Here is a 19,682-nt window from a genome sequence, read left to right as displayed (position 1 = left end):
ATATATATACTTTATAGGATCGGAGAAAATTATAATACCCTCTGCAAGGGTATAAAAACAGTAAAGTTTGGTCATTTCCGATCGTTTAGTAATATTGCTGCAGTAAAACAAAGTTAGGACATTTTCGATCAATCAACAGTTATGACAGTTATAACCTATATGACAGTTATAGGTTATATTCGGTCCCGTCTGTTCGGACTTATGTAAAGAAAAAAAGGAAAAAAGGGTGTATGTTGCGTACAAACAAACAGATAAACAGTACCAACGGACGGAAGCACAGAAGGAAATTGTAAATAGATAGTAGACTCAGAGAGTGATCCTGATGAATGATAAATATACTTTATGTATATCGAATATGAGCGTTTTCTGTAAAATTAAAAAAGAAAGCAAGGGAATAAATATTGTAAAATTTTCTTAAAAACCTACAATTTAATTATAATTTTTAAATTTTATTCAAAATTTTATACATATATTTTTTTAACGTAATAATAAATTATTCCAAAATTTTAGTGCCATAACTCCGCATGATGTTCTGAGTAGCATATAGTACTATAGCATATACATAGCTTTCAGTGTAAGTATTTTTTTTTCCATATACGATATATGATTGACTTGATAATCTTTTAAGACATATGAAATATTTAATACATTTTTTAAACTATAATAAAACAGACAAAATTTAAAAATTGCGAATTATTTCCATCACTAAGTGTACTTAATTATATAAAATACATATTGTATTCCTCTAAAGAGTCATATGTATTAATGTTTAAGGAATACATTAGTTAAACTTAATGGCATAGTGATTTGAGTTTATAGTGATTTTGTACATGGTTTTTATATTTATTTTGGCGGCTAAAACAAACGACAAATATTTCCATTAAGTAAGCTGAAGTGGATCAATTTGGGAGTAGAAATATTATAGATAGTAACATATTCAGCTGTTCTATTTATGTATTTATATTATTGAACTTGAAAGCAAATTGAAAATAAACGTAGAAAATGTCCTTTAATAAATTATTCTAAATATTTTTTATTTGAAATTTTACTCTTACATTAATTTTTTTTTATTCTTCCTTTTATTTGTATAATTTACAAATATTAAACATAACTAACTACTTATTTATGTTTATGGTTATGGCTACAGCATTGGCGCTTAAATGGCACAAAAATTGCAATGTTCTCAGACTGAAAGTCTTGTGAACAATCGATTCACAAATTATCTATTTATTTTTATGTTTGTGTAATGGCACTTGAAATGAAACTTATTATGTAATCAAAGACTGTATTTCTATTTACAAAGCTTATAATTTTCCGAAAATTTCCCGTCTGCCTTTTATGCTTTACATAGATAATTCCATAATAAAAACCGATTCTTTACATTGAAAATGTCCAGCTACTCATCCAAATCACGCTGGGAGGACACGTCCACTCCATCGGATGAAAACCCTGAAGGTGAAGAGCTTTCAGGGGGATAAAAGAACTGTTGGGTAGACGAATGCCCACAGTCATTATCAGGGTCTGCATCTTTTGCTGCAACCCTGTGGCTCACATCCTGTAAATGATATGCTGTGGCTACTGTCAACGCCTGAGTATTTGATTTTTCGTCATTTTCATTTAAACAGATATCAGTACAAGTATTTTCTGTTGTGACTGCACATGATACACCCGTACGGCACCAAAGCTGTCTCATTTCAGCTCGGCGATTACGCATTAGGACTTTGTATTCTGATATGCGCATCTTTTTTCCATCAACAATACATGTGCGTTTAGGTCGAGGCCTGTATCGGTAATCCGGGTGTTGTTCCATATGAAGCTTCGACAAACGTGACTGTTCTTCATAATAAGGCTGTTTATCAGCATTGGACATTGACTTCCAGCGAGCACCCAAAATTTTTGATATGTTTGAGTTGTGCATGTCTGGACATGCCTTCAAAATTTTGCGACGTTCATCTTTTGCCCACACCATAAACGCATTCATAGGCCTTTTAATATGAGGTTTTCCAAGTCCATGTCCAACATTATGGCCATTTCCTTGTCTTAGTTGATGTGATGCTGAAGGAGAGGCGATTGTACAATTCGGGCTTGGGCTAAGACTTTCTTGATCCAAAGCCGTCGATCGTTCTGAATTCGTTCCGCAACTATTTATAGAATCGCGACTTAAACGCAACGCACGTGCACTCGTTGGTCCTACAACAGTATTGTTCCACACGCGCCCCTGGAAAAAAATTATTTTTGAAATAAGTTAAAAAACAAGAAAGGAAAGCTAACTTCGGGCGGAGCCGAAGTTGATATACCCTTGCAGTTAAAACCGGAATATAGAATAGAATCTGTACCAAGTTCCAGCTTTCTATCTTCAAAAACACGAAAGTTGGGTCATTTCCGATCGTTCAGTTATATGGCAGCTATAGGATATAGTCGGCCGATCCTTATGAAATTTGGTAGGTTGGATCAACTGACCAAAAATAGAATCTTTATTAAATTCCAGCTTTCTATCTTCAAACACCAAAGTTATACCATTTCCGATCAATCAGTTATATGGCAGCTATAGGATACAGTCGGCCGATCCCGGTCGTTCCGACTTATATACTGCGTGCAAAGGAAAGAAGGGTGTGTGCAAAGTTTCAAGTCGATAGCTTTAAAACTGAGAGACTAGTTCGCGTAGAAACAGACAGACAGACGGACAGACGGATAGACGGACAGACGGACATGCTCATATCAACTCAGGAGGTGATCCTGATCAAGAATATACTTTATAGGGTCGGAGATGTCTCCTTCACTGCGTTGCACACTTTTGGACAAAATTATAATACCCTCTGCAAGGGTATAACAAGAAAGAAAAGCTTACTTCGGGCATAGCCGAAGTTGATATACCCTTGCAGTTAAGATCGGATATATATCGCAAATATCGGATACAAATGGTCGATCCTTATAACAATTTCATAAAAAAACCAATTTATTAGGTTAAAAAATTGAAAAAAGCTTAAGCTTCTAATTTCAAAAAAAAAAAGAAAAATGGGTTATTTCCGATTAATCAATTATATGGCAGCTATAGGATATACCATGATACAATTATACAAGGTAGTCCATTCCACTGACATATCGTTCGGGTTTGGTCCCTTAATTTCAAACTGTCAAACTGAGAGGTGATTTTGTTTTCATAACTTTAACCCTTAAGTGGCCAAGCAAAAAATGACTTTTTGCAATTATTGTCGCAAGCACGAGCTAGGCGTAAAGTTTGTGCATGTTCCAAAGTGTATTGAAAAAAGAGCTTTGTGGTAGCAGTCTTTGGGCTGTACCCTTATTGAGAGCTCTAAAATTTGCGATACGCAGTGGAAGTCGTTATCAGGCGCAGGGAAGCCACTAGATTCAATACACATAGAAAACAAAAACCCGAAAAAAAAGTTAAGTCTTTTAGAAAAGGAAATGCAGTCCTTACGCCAGCAACTAGATGATTATCAAGGTCTTGAAAAGTCTCTATGCAAAATATTTACTAGGACTCAAAGAAGTATTTAATTTAATGCTTTTAATGCAGCCGACATTTCTGTAAGGCAACAAGGCATTTTGGTTGAAATGTCAAAGATAATGGGTAGTACGGATCTTGTTGGCAATCGTAAGCTGCCCTTCCAAAAAGGCATTTTGGTAAGCAATGTATCCCTTGCCGGTTTGCATAGCTACTTGGCGGAAAAGTATGGCTTGGAGTATATTTTAACAAGTCGTCTTAACCAAGACATTCTTGAAAATTTTTTGGAGCCATGCGGTCGAAAGGTGGACAGTTCGACCACCCGACTCCATTGCAGTTCAAATATTGATAAAGAAAATATATAACAGGTATTAGAAATATTGTGCTTCGTATTTTATGCTGCCCTTCATGTTTTTTTTTTTAATTTTTATCAGTTATTAATATTCTTTAAATGAAATTTAGCTAAGAATACAGAATTGTTAAATGGCAATCAAGACGATTCTGATGAGTGGTTCAATCTAGACTTTTCTCAAGCCGTCCAAAATATTAAAAACAAAGAGAACGAGCCTAAAGATTGCAATCTCCAATTTGATTTTGACGAAGAATTTGAAGAGATAAACGAGTTGACGGAGGATGCACTGGAATACCTGGCAGGTTTCGTCATAAAAAAAATACGTTTGTCTAATGAGCTAGCAGATGAGTCGACGTTTACATATGTAGATGAGGTTGCGCATGAAGTACTGATGAAGCCTTCATCGACATTTAAAAACAAAAAAAAAACAACTTGAACTCATATTTTTACATATTGTTAAAGACACATTTCAAATAGCTACAAATTTAAAACACACATTGTAAAACGCCGCTGAACAGGTCGATATTAGTGTAAACATAAAAAAATTTTATTTTAAGATATGCAAACACTTTAGAATTAAGAATTAAAACAAAAGAATGGCTGTCCAAAAACCAAAACAAAGAATAATGTAAAACTATGTAATGTAATGTTAACTTATTAAAATAAAATTATAAGCACTACAACTCTTGTCATAACTAAGAAAAACTTTTAGCCCCATGCTCCGTGTAAGGGTTAATCAAAGTACTGTATAGCCGTTTCACCCGCACTATTCAACGCTTACTATGTTAAAATTAAAAAACGGAAAGGAAAGCTAACTTCGGGCGGAGCCGAAGTTTATATACCCTTGCAGTTAAAACCGGATTTATATCGCAAACATCGGATATAGTTGGCCGATCCTTATGGAAATATGAATATATAATCCAATTTATTACAATACAAAATCTAAGAAAAGTCCCAAACTTCTATCTTCAAATATACCAAAGTTGGTACTTCTACCAAAAACCACCACCATGGTTGCGTCTGTTGCAAGTTTGTCTGGGATGCCTGGGGTCTCGCCAATACTTTTGATTTCCATCTTGGCCATCTAAATTAAATTTTTTTTCATCACGAAGATGACATTTTGGAATTCGGTGGTCCAAAATTTAAATTTCTCCTAATAGGCTAGTCGAGCCATTTTATGCCGCCACAATAGCTTAGGTTTCGGGACCTTTGCTTCGTATGTGAGATGCCAATCTTTTCGGCAAATTTGTTACACCCGTTGCCTACATATTGGTAACTTCAATTGTGCCTTAATTTTGGCACAGCTCAAATTTTTGGCAGATGCCAAAGCTCTAATGTGCCGCTTAGTGCGGTTATCAATCTTTGGAATTGCACCTTTGCGATTGTTTTCGGCATATTTTTGGGGTGACTTTAAAAAGTTTCCTACAGTGTTTCGAAGCCCGTTTCGATTTATTGTTTTACCAATAGCACCAACTTTGACGCCACAGTCAGCCATAGTTCTTATTTGGATCTGCTCTTCTTTAGATAATTCGGTTGCTCGTGGCATTTTTGATATTTAATACAATTTATTTAACGCAAGCCTATTTTTTATAGCTCAAGATAATTTTTAATTAAATTTTAAAATGTAAACAGTCAAATTTGTTATCTTTGTTTTACTAGGACCTTGCCGGAACCCACTCCAAACGTGAATGAAGCTTTTTGCACATATATCAACTTTCTATTAAATTCCCCTCCTTTCGTTATTCTTTGGGATAACGGTGCAATAGGATGGGGACAGATAAGAAACTAATAAATGATGTGTAATTGAGGGACATCGGAGAAAAATCGTGTGTACTCAAAACACTTCTAGAGCTAATAAAATGGGAGAAATATAGAAAACAAATCTTGCACATATACCAATTTTACTGAGGTAGCACTGGCGATGGAGCTCAATCTACGTTTACCCTTAAAGGTGATTCTTCCATCGAAACATTCCTCCATTGTTTCGCGGCTTTCCCCTGATACTTCAGAAATTGATATCTCGGCTTATATCAAAGCCAAAACATAAATTGAAATACAATTATATAAGGCGCACGTCTTTTTTTAAGATTTGTGTGCCCGCGCTGATGTTCAAGACAATTTTTCCCAGTTTTTGAGAAAACATTTTCTTCCAAGAACATTAGCCCAGTACCGTAAAGAAAAAAGTTTTAAAAGCAGTGGGAGTGAAACTTCCCCATATTAGAACCATGGACGAACCTTCCACCTCTTTTTCGTCTACAAATTCAAAAAACTTACATCGTCACTAACACTTAACACTTCAAAGAGTTTTGATAGACACGTTAGTAAACTAATTGGTCTATATGATGAAGCGATTGTGCGGTCTTTGCCAGGTTTTGGTATCATTATAATTATCGACTTTTTCCATCTCTCTGGAAAGTGTCCGTGTCTCGTTATTGTATTGAAGAGCTGGCAAATAGCTCGAACAGCACAGAAAGGAAGTTCAATAATCATTTTTGGTGATATTAGGTCGCATCCTGGAGATTTTTTTGGGTTGAGTTCGTTTATGATTTTGAGTAACTCATGTGGCCTAAATACAATAGGTTCATACGTTGATGTGTCGATATCTGATGTTGCTGGCAGTGAGATCCCGTTTGATGATGTGTTGGGCTGAAATACATTTTGAAGATGCTCTGCGAATCTGACGGCTCTTTCTTCGTCGCTTCGAGCCCAGTTGCCTGTGGATGTCCTTATTGGCATTGCAGATTCGATTGGTGCGCAGAGGGATGAGTGTGCTCTCCAAAGTGGGAACTTGGAGCTCATTGGGGATAACTGTTCTATGTAATGTTTTTGCGACCCTTCTTCTTCATGACGAAGTGCAGCTGAGAGCCTCTCTGTAGCGTCTTTTAACCTTTGTTTTACGGTTGGTGATCTGTTGGATTGCCATTCTCGCCATGAGCGTCGCTTTGCTAGAACGAGCTGCTCTATTTCAACGTTCGTGTATCTATTATTGTACGATGTTTTTTGCGTTTGTGGAGTTGATACGCGAGCTGCTGCGACCAAGACGGATTCAAGAGTGTTTGTGGATAAGTTGATATCAGCTTCGTCATTCAGACGTGGATTCAACTCAATGTGCGAACTTACATATTTTTTGTACTTAAGCCAATTGGTTGTATTCGTTGTTAGTCTGAATGGTTTATCTACCGCAACTGGATGTAGATTTAGATGAAGAAGTACAGGCGAGTGATCAGACGATAGATCTGGTAAGGAGTTGGCACTTATCAGGTTGCGAGGAATGTTTTTTGTGACTGCAAAATCTATCAAGTCTGGCAGTTTTCTAGGATCTGTTGGCCAATATGTAGGTGTCACAGGTGACACACAGTCTAGCTTGTTGCTTGCTTTTATTATTGCATTGTACAACTGCCTTCCCTTAGGAGTCACAAGTCGAGATCCCCAGTGCGTGTGCTTGGCATTGAAGTCTCCTGCTGCTATAAATTGTTCGCTCAGAGAGTTGAAATATTCCATGAATTGGGATTCTGATATTGTGAACCGAGGAGGACAGTATACGGCGGCAAGCTTTAAAGATCGGGAATCCATTTGCACATCTATTGATGTAGCTTGCATGAAGTTAGTGGCGAAGCTATTGTGGAAGCAGTGCTTGACGCGATTTCTAATCAGAATCCTAGTGCCTCCATGAGCTTTCCCGTCTGGGTGATTCGTGTTGTAGAATAGATAGCCTCGAATTTGAAAATTATATTTATTTGTAAGATGAGTTTCTGCGAGTAGCATTACATCGATATGGTAATTAATAAGGAACTGAGTTAACTCGAGTTTGCGCTGTGAGACGCCGTTTGCGTTCCACAGTGCTATACGGAGTGGAGCCATTGATTATTTAGTCTGTTTTTGAGCAACAAGCAGCTCAATCAAAACGTTCTGGTTTCGCATAAGATCTTGCATAGTTGTCTGCATGAATGACATGAATTCCATCATACTTTGTTGAAGATTACATATCATTTTTTCAAGTTTGTTCGTAGACGGTTCTTCTGGTTGATGAGGGGGAACTGATAATCTTGGATTGGTGGGAGCGGTACTTTTAAGACCCAATTTTAGAGCAGTTGCATAGCTTGCGGATTTGTCGGTGACCTCATTATTGGCTAAAGATTTAACAGCTGAAGGGGGGATGACATTACGTGTAGATTTCATAGGTGGTGTATGTGAGTGAGCAGTGGTCACTCTTTGGTGTGTACGACTTTTCAGTTCCTTGTAGACTGGACAGCCCCTGTAGTTAGTCGTATGGTGGCCTCCACACATATACATTTTCTATGGAAAAAACTTTTTCCAACACAATTTCTGAAAAAAAATGTTCCCAGGGAAAACATTTTGATTTTTAAGTTTCGGCTGTCAAATGAGTCAAAATGAAAGCAAAAGAGAGCTTCTAAAAGAATTTAAAAGTGCGACAGAATTTCCTACCCTATGTACGCGTGCTATGAAAAATGAGAGTTTGCCCCCCACTGTACTAAAATTAAAGCTTAAATTTGCCAATCATATTTCCACAATGCTTAATAAGGCTAAAGGTCGATCTAGATAGCCAGCACTGACAAACACGCTTACATTTTAATATTCCTAACAGAAGGACTACAAACTTTAGTCCTTTATTTCTTAGCCATTGTAGTTCGACACATGCAGAATACGACCGTTTTAGGGTCTTATGTTCGATCAATGGTCTCTACTCTATAACATCTCTTTCCTGTCCTCCAAATTAAAAAAAAAACAAGTGAGGAAATTTTCCTAATTAATTCCTATTAGTTATCTTTCTGTCTTTTCTATTTAATGTAAAAAATCGTTTCTCGAGCTTTTGTGATGAATGCAGGAATGATAGCTGGTATACAAATATAAAAAAAAAAATTAGGGCCAATTGATCTACTATCCGTTTTGCTTAAGACCCTTGAATGAGTCTTAGGCCTCCACTCACTCCAAGTCACTCTCTCACGCCCTTGTAGACTTTTTTGACATAGAAGGGGCCGATCACCATAACCGACTGCCTGGCGTCTCTTGGGATAGATGGCAGCTTGCTGCGACTTATTCATCAATTGCCAACAAGCAGAAAAGTAATTTTTTGACTTGGCACATCAATCATTTTAAGGGCCGTCTAGAAAGGAACTCCGCAAGGGTTATAGATCGCCTTCTCCCCTCTTCTATGGAACATAGCAGTCAATTTGATTCTATGCAAGGTGGAAGAGGGATGCTGCAAAGAAGTGGCATACGCGGACGACGTGAAAATTATTTTGACAGGAAAATATCCTCAATCACTCGTAAGGGCAAAACTACAAACCGTAGCCAACTAGAAAAGCAGCATCGTCCGAAGGGTAGACGCGCAAAAAACAGAGCTAGTTCTCTTCAACAGAAGATACAATCTAAGCCCTCCAACACTAAATAAGCAGAGGCTCTCTTTCACGTATTGTGAAAAGACTAGCGGCAATTAGACTAAGAGAAGCACATCAGTGGAAACTTAACAACACGGGATACTCCACTCTTCTACAAAACGATCTACATGTCCCTGTCAGCACGAACTACTGTACTCCTAAGGAACACAAAAAAAACGCCCTTCAACACCATCATTCCCAAAAGGGAGGAATGGAATGCACAAAGGTGGCTCAAAATTAAACAAAAAAGAAAACATAACTTCGGACGGAGACGAAATTTGTATACCATTGCATTTAAAATCGGCATATTTGTTTTTTTTTTTTTTTTTTGAACGTTGCTTTTATTTCTTGAATCTTCTCTTTGCGAGACTAACAAGAGGTGTATCACATCTTATATTTTTAACTTAACTAATAGTCCTATTGACTGATACTGAGTTAGACGGCCCTAAAAATCGATTCCTGGGTTGGGAGGTCGTTGCGTCTAAGGCGGAGAAAATTTGGGTGCGAAGACAGTTTTTCTTTGTATGACTCTTTTTGCATCTGGATTTCGTCTTTCACTGCGAGGATACCCAGGCGAACATACCAAGGTGCCCTGTGATAGTTCTCAAGATTTTTGATTGCACGCGCTGTACGATGTCTATGTTGCTGCTGCTCGCGTTTCCCCACAGCTGGGAGCCATACGTCTAGATTGGCTTTAGAACTGAATTGTACTGAAGTAACTTGTAGTCCGGGCACAGTGGCGATCGTGAGTTTATGATCCATTGGAGGCTGCTGGCTTTCAGTTTTAGGTGCATCTTTTTGCATTCGATGTGCTTACGCCAGGTAAGTCGTCTATCAAGGTGGACGCCAAGTTTCGTTACTTCGTTAACTTGAGGGCTCTGCATACCGTTTAGTAAAAGCGGAGGGCATGTTTGTCTATTAAGAGTAAACGTATATGTTTACACCTTTGCTCGTTTATTTTAATGCGCCAGTCGGACAGCCACCTTTCCACTATTATGAGATGATTAGCCAGTTGGGTTGTTGCCTGCGTTGGGCATCTGGAGCGACTAAGGATAGCGGTATCATCGGCGAACGTTGACGTTGTTAGGTGTGCGCTCGTAGGAATATACGCAGCATACAAAACATATAAACACGGGCCGAGTGCGCTTCCTTGTGTAACTCCAGCTTCGATGGTGTAGTAGCCCGAAGTAGAATACCCTATTGTAGAGGTATGATTCCAGTAGCTTGTGGGTGTATGTTGGCAAATACGTTTTAATTTTGTGCATGAGTCCGATGAGCCAAAGCTTCCAGATTAAACGAGTTAACAAGCATTTTTCAAACAATTTAGACAAACAAGATAGAAGGCTTATTGGTCTGTATGATGACGGAATTGTGTGGTCTTTATAATAATGGATTTCTTCCACTTTTTTGGGAAATAGCCAAGATTAATGATTCCATTAAATAGTTTACAGACGACCTCTATAGCGCATTTTGAAGTTCGATCAGTTTCTTTGGGGTCAATAGGTCACCACCGGGAGCCTTTTTTGGTTTGGCCCTCTTATGACTTTTTCGATTTCGTTCGGGCGGAATGAAGGTGCGGCTGGCTGAGAGGAGGACTCTGGCTGAATTACTGGCAAGAGGAATGAATTTGAGGCTGGGTTTGGCTGGAAGACACTTTTGAGATGTGTGGCGAATGTTTCAGCTCGGTCTTCGTCGCTGCGAGCCCAGCATTCTTAGATTTTAAGTATTTGTTTCGGTCTACTTCTTTCTCTTGAGGAGTAGAGATTTTAGCTGCCGCAGCGAGTACTTCTTCCAGGGCGCTCGTGGTGTAGTCGATGTCCGATTCCATGTTAAATTCCGGGGCGAGTTCTATGTGGGCACTCACGTTCTTTTTTTATTTTAGCCAGTTCGTTTTTGGCGTCGTCGGCCTGAAGGGGTGTTCGGTTATTTCTGGGCTTTAAAGAAGCGTTAGAATCAGAGGCGAGTAGTCTGATGATAAGTCCGAGACTGCTTCGGCACTAAGTAGATTTTTTTTTTCACTGCAAAATCAATAAGGTCTGGGAGCTTTCGTGAGTCTGTTGGCCAGTATGTGGGATATCCAGGGAAAACATAGTCCAGTATATTTCTCATATTTATAATTGCATTGTACACTTGCTTTCATTTGGAAATCACTAGACGTGGTCCCCATTGGGTATGTTTGGCTTTGTTGTCTCCAGCGCACTATGGGGTTTTTGACCACTTTATGTGGCATTTAATCATATTTTGAAAGTTCTCTGATTTAAAAAAAATTAATGGGAATGTATAAAGAAAACATCAAACTATTATGCCTCATACTCAAAATATTAATTATTAGCACCATATGCTAGCATAACAGCTGCAAATTCAGCTGTTGCATCCGAAAGCACGTGCGCTCAGTTTGCAATTTTTGCATAGTGATTTGTGAAATTAGATTATTTGTTTAAAACTCCATTTAAAAAGAAAAATAGTACTGGACACTAATTTCACAGGTTTGTACTACATGTTAAATGTATTAACTGTTTAAATTGTGCGTGTCTATACTAAAATTTTGTCATTTTATAGATGCACCTTAAGCTGAATTTTGGGAAACAAATTTCAACTTTGGGAAGAGTTTTGAAATAGAAGGAATAAAAAGTTTTCAATGCGTCCAAGTGTATGTTGTAGCGTTGTCAATACTGAGCAAAGGCTGTTAGTCTTATTGTGCACTTTTCTCCACTATTGGTGCAATTTGAATTTTTCTTAGATAACCTCACTTTCTCCAAAAGCCGACTTGGTCGCTGCTTGGAACAGCGAAAGGGGCCGGGCTGAGCATCAAATGGCTGTACAATGTTTTTTTACGCAATGCAAATAACAATGTGGATAATGCCGTTTTGAAAAAGCCACCAGTTTTTAATGGAAGTAATGAAAAATACGGTGCTTTCAGTCAGCTATTTTGGAGAAGAAGCGTCTGAGCCCTGAAACAAGCTGCATAAATCAGACAGGCGTCACCATTCAAGAAAACACTACCGATTACATTCCATCGCTGATGTGTTCAACAGAGCTATGGATACATCAGATCCAATTATTTCGTCCTTAATTTATCGAGATGCATAAAAAACTAAAGAGTTTACTTCCAATTGAGGTAATTCAGATACTTTCGTACGAATACGAAAATAATGTTTGTCTCGAAGATGACGAATTTAACGATTCCAGCTTGTTTTTTTAGACAATATTAATATATTATGGAAAATGAAAAAAAAAGAATAATAAGATTAATACTACTACTAAATAGGACTATTTAGGAATAGGACTACTAAATAGGAATTTTTCTTTTTCAACTTTTATATGCATTTGTATGGAAGAACACTGAAATCCGGTATTTTAAACTGACAGTTCCCAGGGAAAGCGATGTCCGATTTGGTTCAAAATTGCTATATCGTATTAAAATAGCAACAAATATCAGCTCCTTAAATTTCATTAATTTATCTTTACTTTTACCAAATCGTTCCTATGGGAGCTATAGGATATAGTTTCCTGATCCGAACGATTTTTATACTATATGTGCCTAGGATCAAATAATAACGATTGGTAAAGTTTCATGTCGATATCTCCAAAACTGACCGAGTTATTAATTAATGCCACAAATACAGGTCAAAAACCCCATAGTGCAGCGGCTACAAAACGATCCCCAAGTAAATTGCAGAAGCCCTTCCGAGATTAAGAAGCGAGGAGAGCAGTAAATGGCAGCGATTGGAAGGCTTCCGTTACTTAAATGTGGAAGTAACTTCCGAAACTATTTTTATCGATGTAGCCTACAAAAAGTGTGTTGCAAACCTTTTTTGAGGCGTTCTCTGATTAGAACTCCAGTTCCGCCGTGGGCTTCCATCTGGATGATCTGTGCGGTACATAGTGTAGCCTCTTATTTAAAAGTTGTATTTGTTAGATGCGTTTCCACCAGTACCATAACGTCAATATGGTTTTCGGTCAAGAAGTGTGACAATTCTAGTTTATGCCGTGAGACACCATTGGCGTTCCACATTGATATTCGTAGAGTCTGCACAGAGTATTTAGACTGTTGTGCTACGAGCAGCTGTATCACCATGTTCTGGTTTTGATCAAGTGTTTGCATGGTCGTTTTCATGAATGACATAAGCTCCATCATACTTTGTTGGAGGGTAAGGATCATAGTTTCCGTTTTGCTGTGTGGCTGATCTGGGGCCTGTTGAGCGCTTTGAGAGTTAGGCTGAATTGGAATTTCCCTTCCAGATCGTAGAGCATCGGCATAGGAGAAGCCGTTGGTGGTGTTTAGTGGACCGAATGAGGATCTCGCAGGTTTAGCGAAGAAGACGTCTGGCGTAGTTTTTGACGCAGTGTACGCATTCTGTGGATTTCGGTTGCGCGTTGCTGTCGCTTGACGCATGCGACTCTTTAACTAGTTTGCCGTATGGTTGCCTCCGCAGTTTCCACATTTCTTCACGGTACTGTCCTTGTTTGTAGTGCAGTAAGCGGAATTGTGGGCGTCCCCCCAGACTCCACAGACATCCCGAAGTGTGCAGTATGACCTAGTGTATCCTAGGCAATTAGTGACTCTTGGCAATAAGTGCACTGCACTGGACCGTTGCGTTTATGTGGCTCTTCCACAGTGATTTTCCGATGTTTGTAGACTGGATGAAATCTTTAGGCTTTACGGCGCGAGCTAGGAATTCATTTTAAACACATGGTTTCATGGTAAAATTTTCTTAGAATTCTTCGTAGATTCCGATTATGGGGGACGTTACTCAGGATTTTTTGGACAGGAACAAATTGAACCGCCCTAATATATATACTTTATAGGGTCGGAGATGTCTCCTTTACTGCGTTGCACACTTTTGGAAAAATTATAATACCCTCTGCAAGGGTATAAAAATTGTATTTTCTTTTTTTTGGATTTTTGGTTAAGATTTTGTATTGTAATAAATTGGTTATATTATAATATTCTTAAGGGTGTGGTCTCATCTGTGAGGTTGGAAAAATATATGTTTTTCTTTTCACATATTTCGAAAGTACTGTTTATTGAGAATGTACTGTTGAAGTTTCAAATAAAACAAGAAAGGAAAGCTAACTTTGGGGCGGAGCCGAAGTTGATATACCCTTGCAGTTAAAATCGGATATATATCGCAAACATCGGATATAGTTGGCCGATCCTTATGATAACATCATAATAAAACCAATTAACTAAAATAAAACATTTAAAAAAAAGTCCCAAACTTCTATCTTCAAAAATACGTTATATGGCAGCTATAGGATATAGTCGGCCGATCCTAATGAAATTTGGTAGGTTGGATGGCCAAAAATAGAATCTGTATTAAGTTTCAGCTTTCTATCTTCAACAACACGAAAGTTGGGTCATTTTCGATCGTTCAGTTATATGGCAGCTATACGATATAGTCGGCCGATCCTTATGAAATTTGGCATGCCGCAATATTTTGCCGCAAATTGTAACTCTCTAACTCTAAAAACACCAAAGTTATACCATTGCCGATCTACCAGTTATATGGCAGCTATAGGATATAGTCGGCCGATCCCGGTCGTTTCGGCTTTTATACTGCGTGCAAAGGAAAGAAGGGAGTGTGCAAAGTTTCAAGTCGATAGCTTAAAAACTGAGAGACTAGTTCGCGTAGAAATAGACAGACAGACGGAGAATACAGATACAGCCCATAATCGAGAGCGCGCCTACACCGAAAAGTATGAGTTACTCGGTAGCGTCTAAACTTAAACGCGTTTTTCTCGGAACGACATTTTTGTGTGCGGCACAGGTGATTCAGAAGATTCTTTGGTACCGATCTAGGTGAAACTTGGATATTTTGTTCTAAAAAGTAACACTTTTTTCCCATACTAGAATCATTTATTTTTAATATTTTGTTTTTTGTTCATCATTAAACAATTCGCAATTTTGTTGTTTATTGATAAAAATATTTCATTCTAGTACGGGACAGAGCCATAAGCTTACAAAAGAATAATCTATTCTAATTTTTTTTTTCGAATGACTCTAGATGCATACTTTGGCATGCTATAAAGTGTATTAAACTACACAAGAATAAATTAAAAACAAGAAAGGAAAGCTAACTTCGGGCGGAGCCGAAGTTGATATACCCTTGCAGTTAAAGCCGAAAGTTGAGATTTCTACCAAATACTTTTTTCGATCGTTTAGTTATGTGGCAGCTATAGAATATAGTCGACCGATCCTAATGAAATTTGGTAGGTCGGATAAACTGACTAAAAATATAAGCTGTACTACGTTCCAGCTTTCTATCTTCAAAAACACGAATGTTGGGTCATTTTCGATCGTTCAGTTATATGGCAGCTATAAGATATAGTCGGCCGATCCTAATGAAATTTGGCATGTCGTAATGCTTTGCCAAAAAAAAACTCTCATGGCAAATTTAAATTTGAAATTTACTCTCTAACTCTAAAAACTCTAACTCTGTACCCTTGGAAGTTGGGATATACCCTTGCAGTTAAAACCGGATATATATCGCAAACATCAGATAAAGTTGGCCGATCCTTATGATTACATCATAATAAAACCAATTAATTAAAAAAAAAAAATCTAAAAAAAAGTCCCAAGCTTCTATCTTCAAAAATACGAAAGTTGATATTTCTACCAAATACCACTTCCGATCGTTTAGTCATATGGCAGCTATGATATAGTCGACCGATCCTTATAAAATTTGGCATGTCGTAATGTTTAGCCAATAATAGCTCTCGTGTCAAATTTAAACTCTCTAACTCTAAAAGCACCGAAGTTATACCATTTCCGATCAATCAGTTATATGGCAGCTATAGGTTATAGTCGGCTGATCCGGGCAGTTCCGACTAATATACTGCGTGCAAAAGAAAGAAGGGTGTGTGCAAAGTTTCAAGTCGATAGCTTTAAAACTGAGGGACTAGTTCACGTAGAAACAGACAGACAGATGGACAGACGGACATGGTCATATCAACTCAGGAGGTGATCCTGATCAAGAATATATATACTATATACGGTCGGAGATGTTTCCTTCACTGCGTTGCACACTTTTGACCAAAATTATAATACCCTCTGCAAGGGTATAAAAATATTTTCAAATAGTTTATGATGCCTATAAAAACATATTTGACAAGAAAGGAAAGCTAACTTCGGGCGGAGCCGAAGTTGATATACCCTTGCAGTTAAAACCGGATATATATTGCAAACATCGGATAAAGTTGGCCGATCCTTATGAGAATATGATCATATAACTCAAGTTATTATTATATAAAATCTAAAAAAAGTCTCAAACTTTTATCTTCAAAAATACCAAAGTTGGTATTTCTACCAAAAACCATTTCCGATCGTTCAGTTATATGGCAGCTATAGGATATAGTCAGCCGGTCGTTCTAAAATTTGGTAGGTCGGATTAACTGACCAAAAATATAATCTGTACCAAGTTCCAGCTTTCTATATTCAAAAACACAAAAGTTGGGTCAATTCCGATCGTTCAGTTATCTGGCAGCTATAGGATATAGTCGGCCGATCCGAGCCGTTCCGACTTATATACTGCGTGCAAAAGAAAGAAGGGTGTGTGCAAAGTTTCAAAGTCGAGACTAGTTCGCGTAGAAACAGACAGACAGACGGACAGCCGGACAGCCGGACAGACGGACATGCTCATATCAACTCAGGAGGTGATCCTGATCAAGAATATATATACTTTATAGGGTCGGAGATGTCTCCTTCACTGCGTTGCACACTTTTGGACAAAATTATAATACCCTCTGCAAGGGTATTGTTAAGAGGAGCCCTAAATAAATAGGTCTTACTCCAATGAGCTCCTTATGGAAACTGATTTTATTTGTTAAAGTTCTCTTATAAGTACGATACATGAGAATCTTAAATCTAAAACTACTTGTCAATGCACTGCACGTTGACATGCTATGCGACCCTTTCTCAAGTGCGATAAGCGCACCACTTATGTATTTGTTTGTGTTAGGCTGCAGGGGATCGGTTTTGAACCATCTGTTTGACTCGTATTTCATAGGTCCGATCCCTTGAAACGCTAACTTAAGAATTTCTATAAAACATAGTGTTCAATGCTTGAACAGGTATAAAAATTGAAACGATCGCATTCTTTTTTATTACAAAAAATTTTTGTTTAAATAACCTCTAAAAGTAGGCCGGAACATGAGCCTACACCCTTAAAAGGATCGGCTAACTATATCCGATTTTTTCTTATTTGTATTGGTATGGGAGCCAGCTCTGCCTTATACAAAGTGGTCACCCCTGTTATAGAAGTACGTTTAGTTGGATTATTTGCTTTTTTTTAACTTGATACGTAATTTGATTTGTAGTTATTTTAATAGATTAAGCTTCAACATGAGTTCTTTTGATGGTTTGAGAATTCAAGTGATTTGGAGGGGATTGCTATGGGTGCTGTATTTCTAAGGGTTTGAGAGTGGGAGATTTCTTGGCTGAGATTGCGACGTACGACGAGTCTACCCTTTTAGTGGCTTTTATGGCCTAAAGTTCCTCCTCTTTGAGAAATACTTACTGTAAAATTTATTTTACAAATTAAAAAATGTACATATAAGAATGTAAAAAGATTTTCACCATATTTTCTGGGAGGAGGAATGGAGGCAGGACACACGCGGCTAGATTACACTATGATTACTGCAGGAGCTGTGGGGATTTAGAAAAAAAAGAGACAGTCGCACACCTCCTGTGTCATTGCCCTGCGCTGGGGCGCAGCCGATGTAAATTCTTGGGTGCAGCAGCACTCACGGACCTTACAGATCTCGCGGAGATCGCTCCACGCAGACTCGTAGCCTTTATCCGTAAATCTGGATGGGACCGCGAATCGCCGCAGGAAAGATAGCACACTCTTGGGCACATTAGTAGATAGGAGATTGGAGAGTGAGGTCCCCTTGTAGGGCCTCTTGCCTGTGCGGTATCACAAGGAGCCCCAGCGGCTCAAGTGGATGGGGGTGTCAGTGACGGGCCCCGCTTCGCCGCCTCAACCTAACTAAACCTAACCTAACCCAGTGTGTGAACCTAACAATTCGAGACATTCGGCTGCATTCCTTAATAAATTACTACAAGTTTCGTTAGGGGATTTAAATTTATTGCGCCATTTTTTTTTAAATTCAATTCGTTGTATCAATTTCACTCATTCATTCAATTCCATTCGAATGTATTCTATGGCTTAGGCAATAAGAATGAATTCCTGCAGAACTCCAGTTGGTACTCAAACCATTTTTGGGGATTTTAGTTCCAGGAAAATTTCTTCCTCTGATACACACCTGAGTAGATTGCTGTTCTAGGAATATGTGGTCTTTCTTTTGATAGCTATTTTTTTTTTTTTATAGTTGAGTTTTTGAGAAAAGATGTGTTTTTGCCCGGTGGATTATGGTTAAATGGCGCGAGCAACTTTTTTAATAGGTCATTTTTTTGTAAATGCGCGATCAAAAGCTGTTGTTGGTTCTTGTGTCTCCTATTTACATCTGTTTTTATACCCTTGCAGAGGGTGTTATAGTTTTGGTCAAAAGTAACGGAGACATATCCAACTTTATAGTACTATATACATTAACCTATGTATGTATATATGCAAGTATAAGTATGTGTATGTATATTTTTGATAAGGATCACCTCCTGAGTTGATATGAGCATGTCCGTCTGTCTGTCTGTTTCTACGCAAAATAGCCTCTCCGTTTTAAGGCTATCGACTTGAATCTTTGCACACACCCTTCTTTGCACGCAGTATATATGTAATTCTATACATATCCATACATGTCAGTCTGTAAGTCCGACTATATACTATAGTTGTCATATAACCGATTAATCGAAAATGCCATAACTTTAATGTTTTTAGAGTTTTCGATTAATTCTATATTTTGGCATATGATACTACGCACCAAATTTCATAAGGATCGGCCGACTATATCTTATATCTGCTATGTAGCTGAAAGATCGGAAATACCCAACGTTCGTGTTTTTAAGACAGAAAGTTGAAACTTCGTGTTAAGAGGAGCCTCAATAAAGTAGGTGTTAGTAGGTTTTTTGGTTATTAACGTTTGGAATGCGGAAATTTTATTCTTAAGATTAGCGCACTGCTACCCAATTGACAGCTTAATCTAATCGGTTTTTACAATTTTTAACAATACTTAGTCTAAGCGTTACTTAGGGCAAGAAGTGATTAAATGGTTTTTTATTATATTTTATTTGTATTTATGTTTATTTCGAGGATGACGAAATGGCTAGGTCAAGATCCGGTTTGGTAGGTCTTGAGGGTGGTGTCTTTTCAGTCTTCTCTTGACTCGATTACTTGGATCAGCGTTCCTGATAGCAGCGGTATCAAGTTTTTTAGCTAGGCTGTTGGTGTGCTCATTTAGTCGTTCCATGTGTTTCCGAGAAAGTTCCTGCAGCTTGTCTCCGATTTTAGGCAAGTTGAGATCTCGTGCGAAGTCTCTGGTTTGCATAAACCATGGAGCTCCACAGATCCTT

At 38.0% G+C, this 19,682-nt stretch overlaps 1 protein-coding gene across 10 annotated transcripts in view; it reads right to left on the bottom strand.

Moving 5' to 3' along the window:
- Window positions 1-428: 428 nt before the first annotated feature.
- Window positions 429-19,682, bottom strand: part of Sox102F (transcription factor Sox102F) — a 417,100-nt gene continuing 397,846 nt past the window's right edge. For all 10 annotated transcript variants that reach the window (XM_070282385.1, XM_070282381.1, XM_070282382.1 and 7 more), the window contains one exon: window positions 429-2,218. In XM_070282385.1, coding sequence (XP_070138486.1) covers window positions 1,397-2,218 — 822 coding nt within the window. In that variant the 3' untranslated portion in view covers window positions 429-1,396. The remainder of the gene's footprint in view (window positions 2,219-19,682) is intronic.

This window comes from Drosophila bipectinata, chromosome 4 (genome assembly GCF_030179905.1).
Source record: "Drosophila bipectinata strain 14024-0381.07 chromosome 4, DbipHiC1v2, whole genome shotgun sequence".
Taxonomy (NCBI): Eukaryota; Metazoa; Arthropoda; class Insecta; order Diptera; family Drosophilidae; genus Drosophila; species Drosophila bipectinata.
The sequence above is the reverse complement of the archived record's forward strand: the minus strand, read 5'-3'. Positions and strand labels throughout refer to the sequence as shown.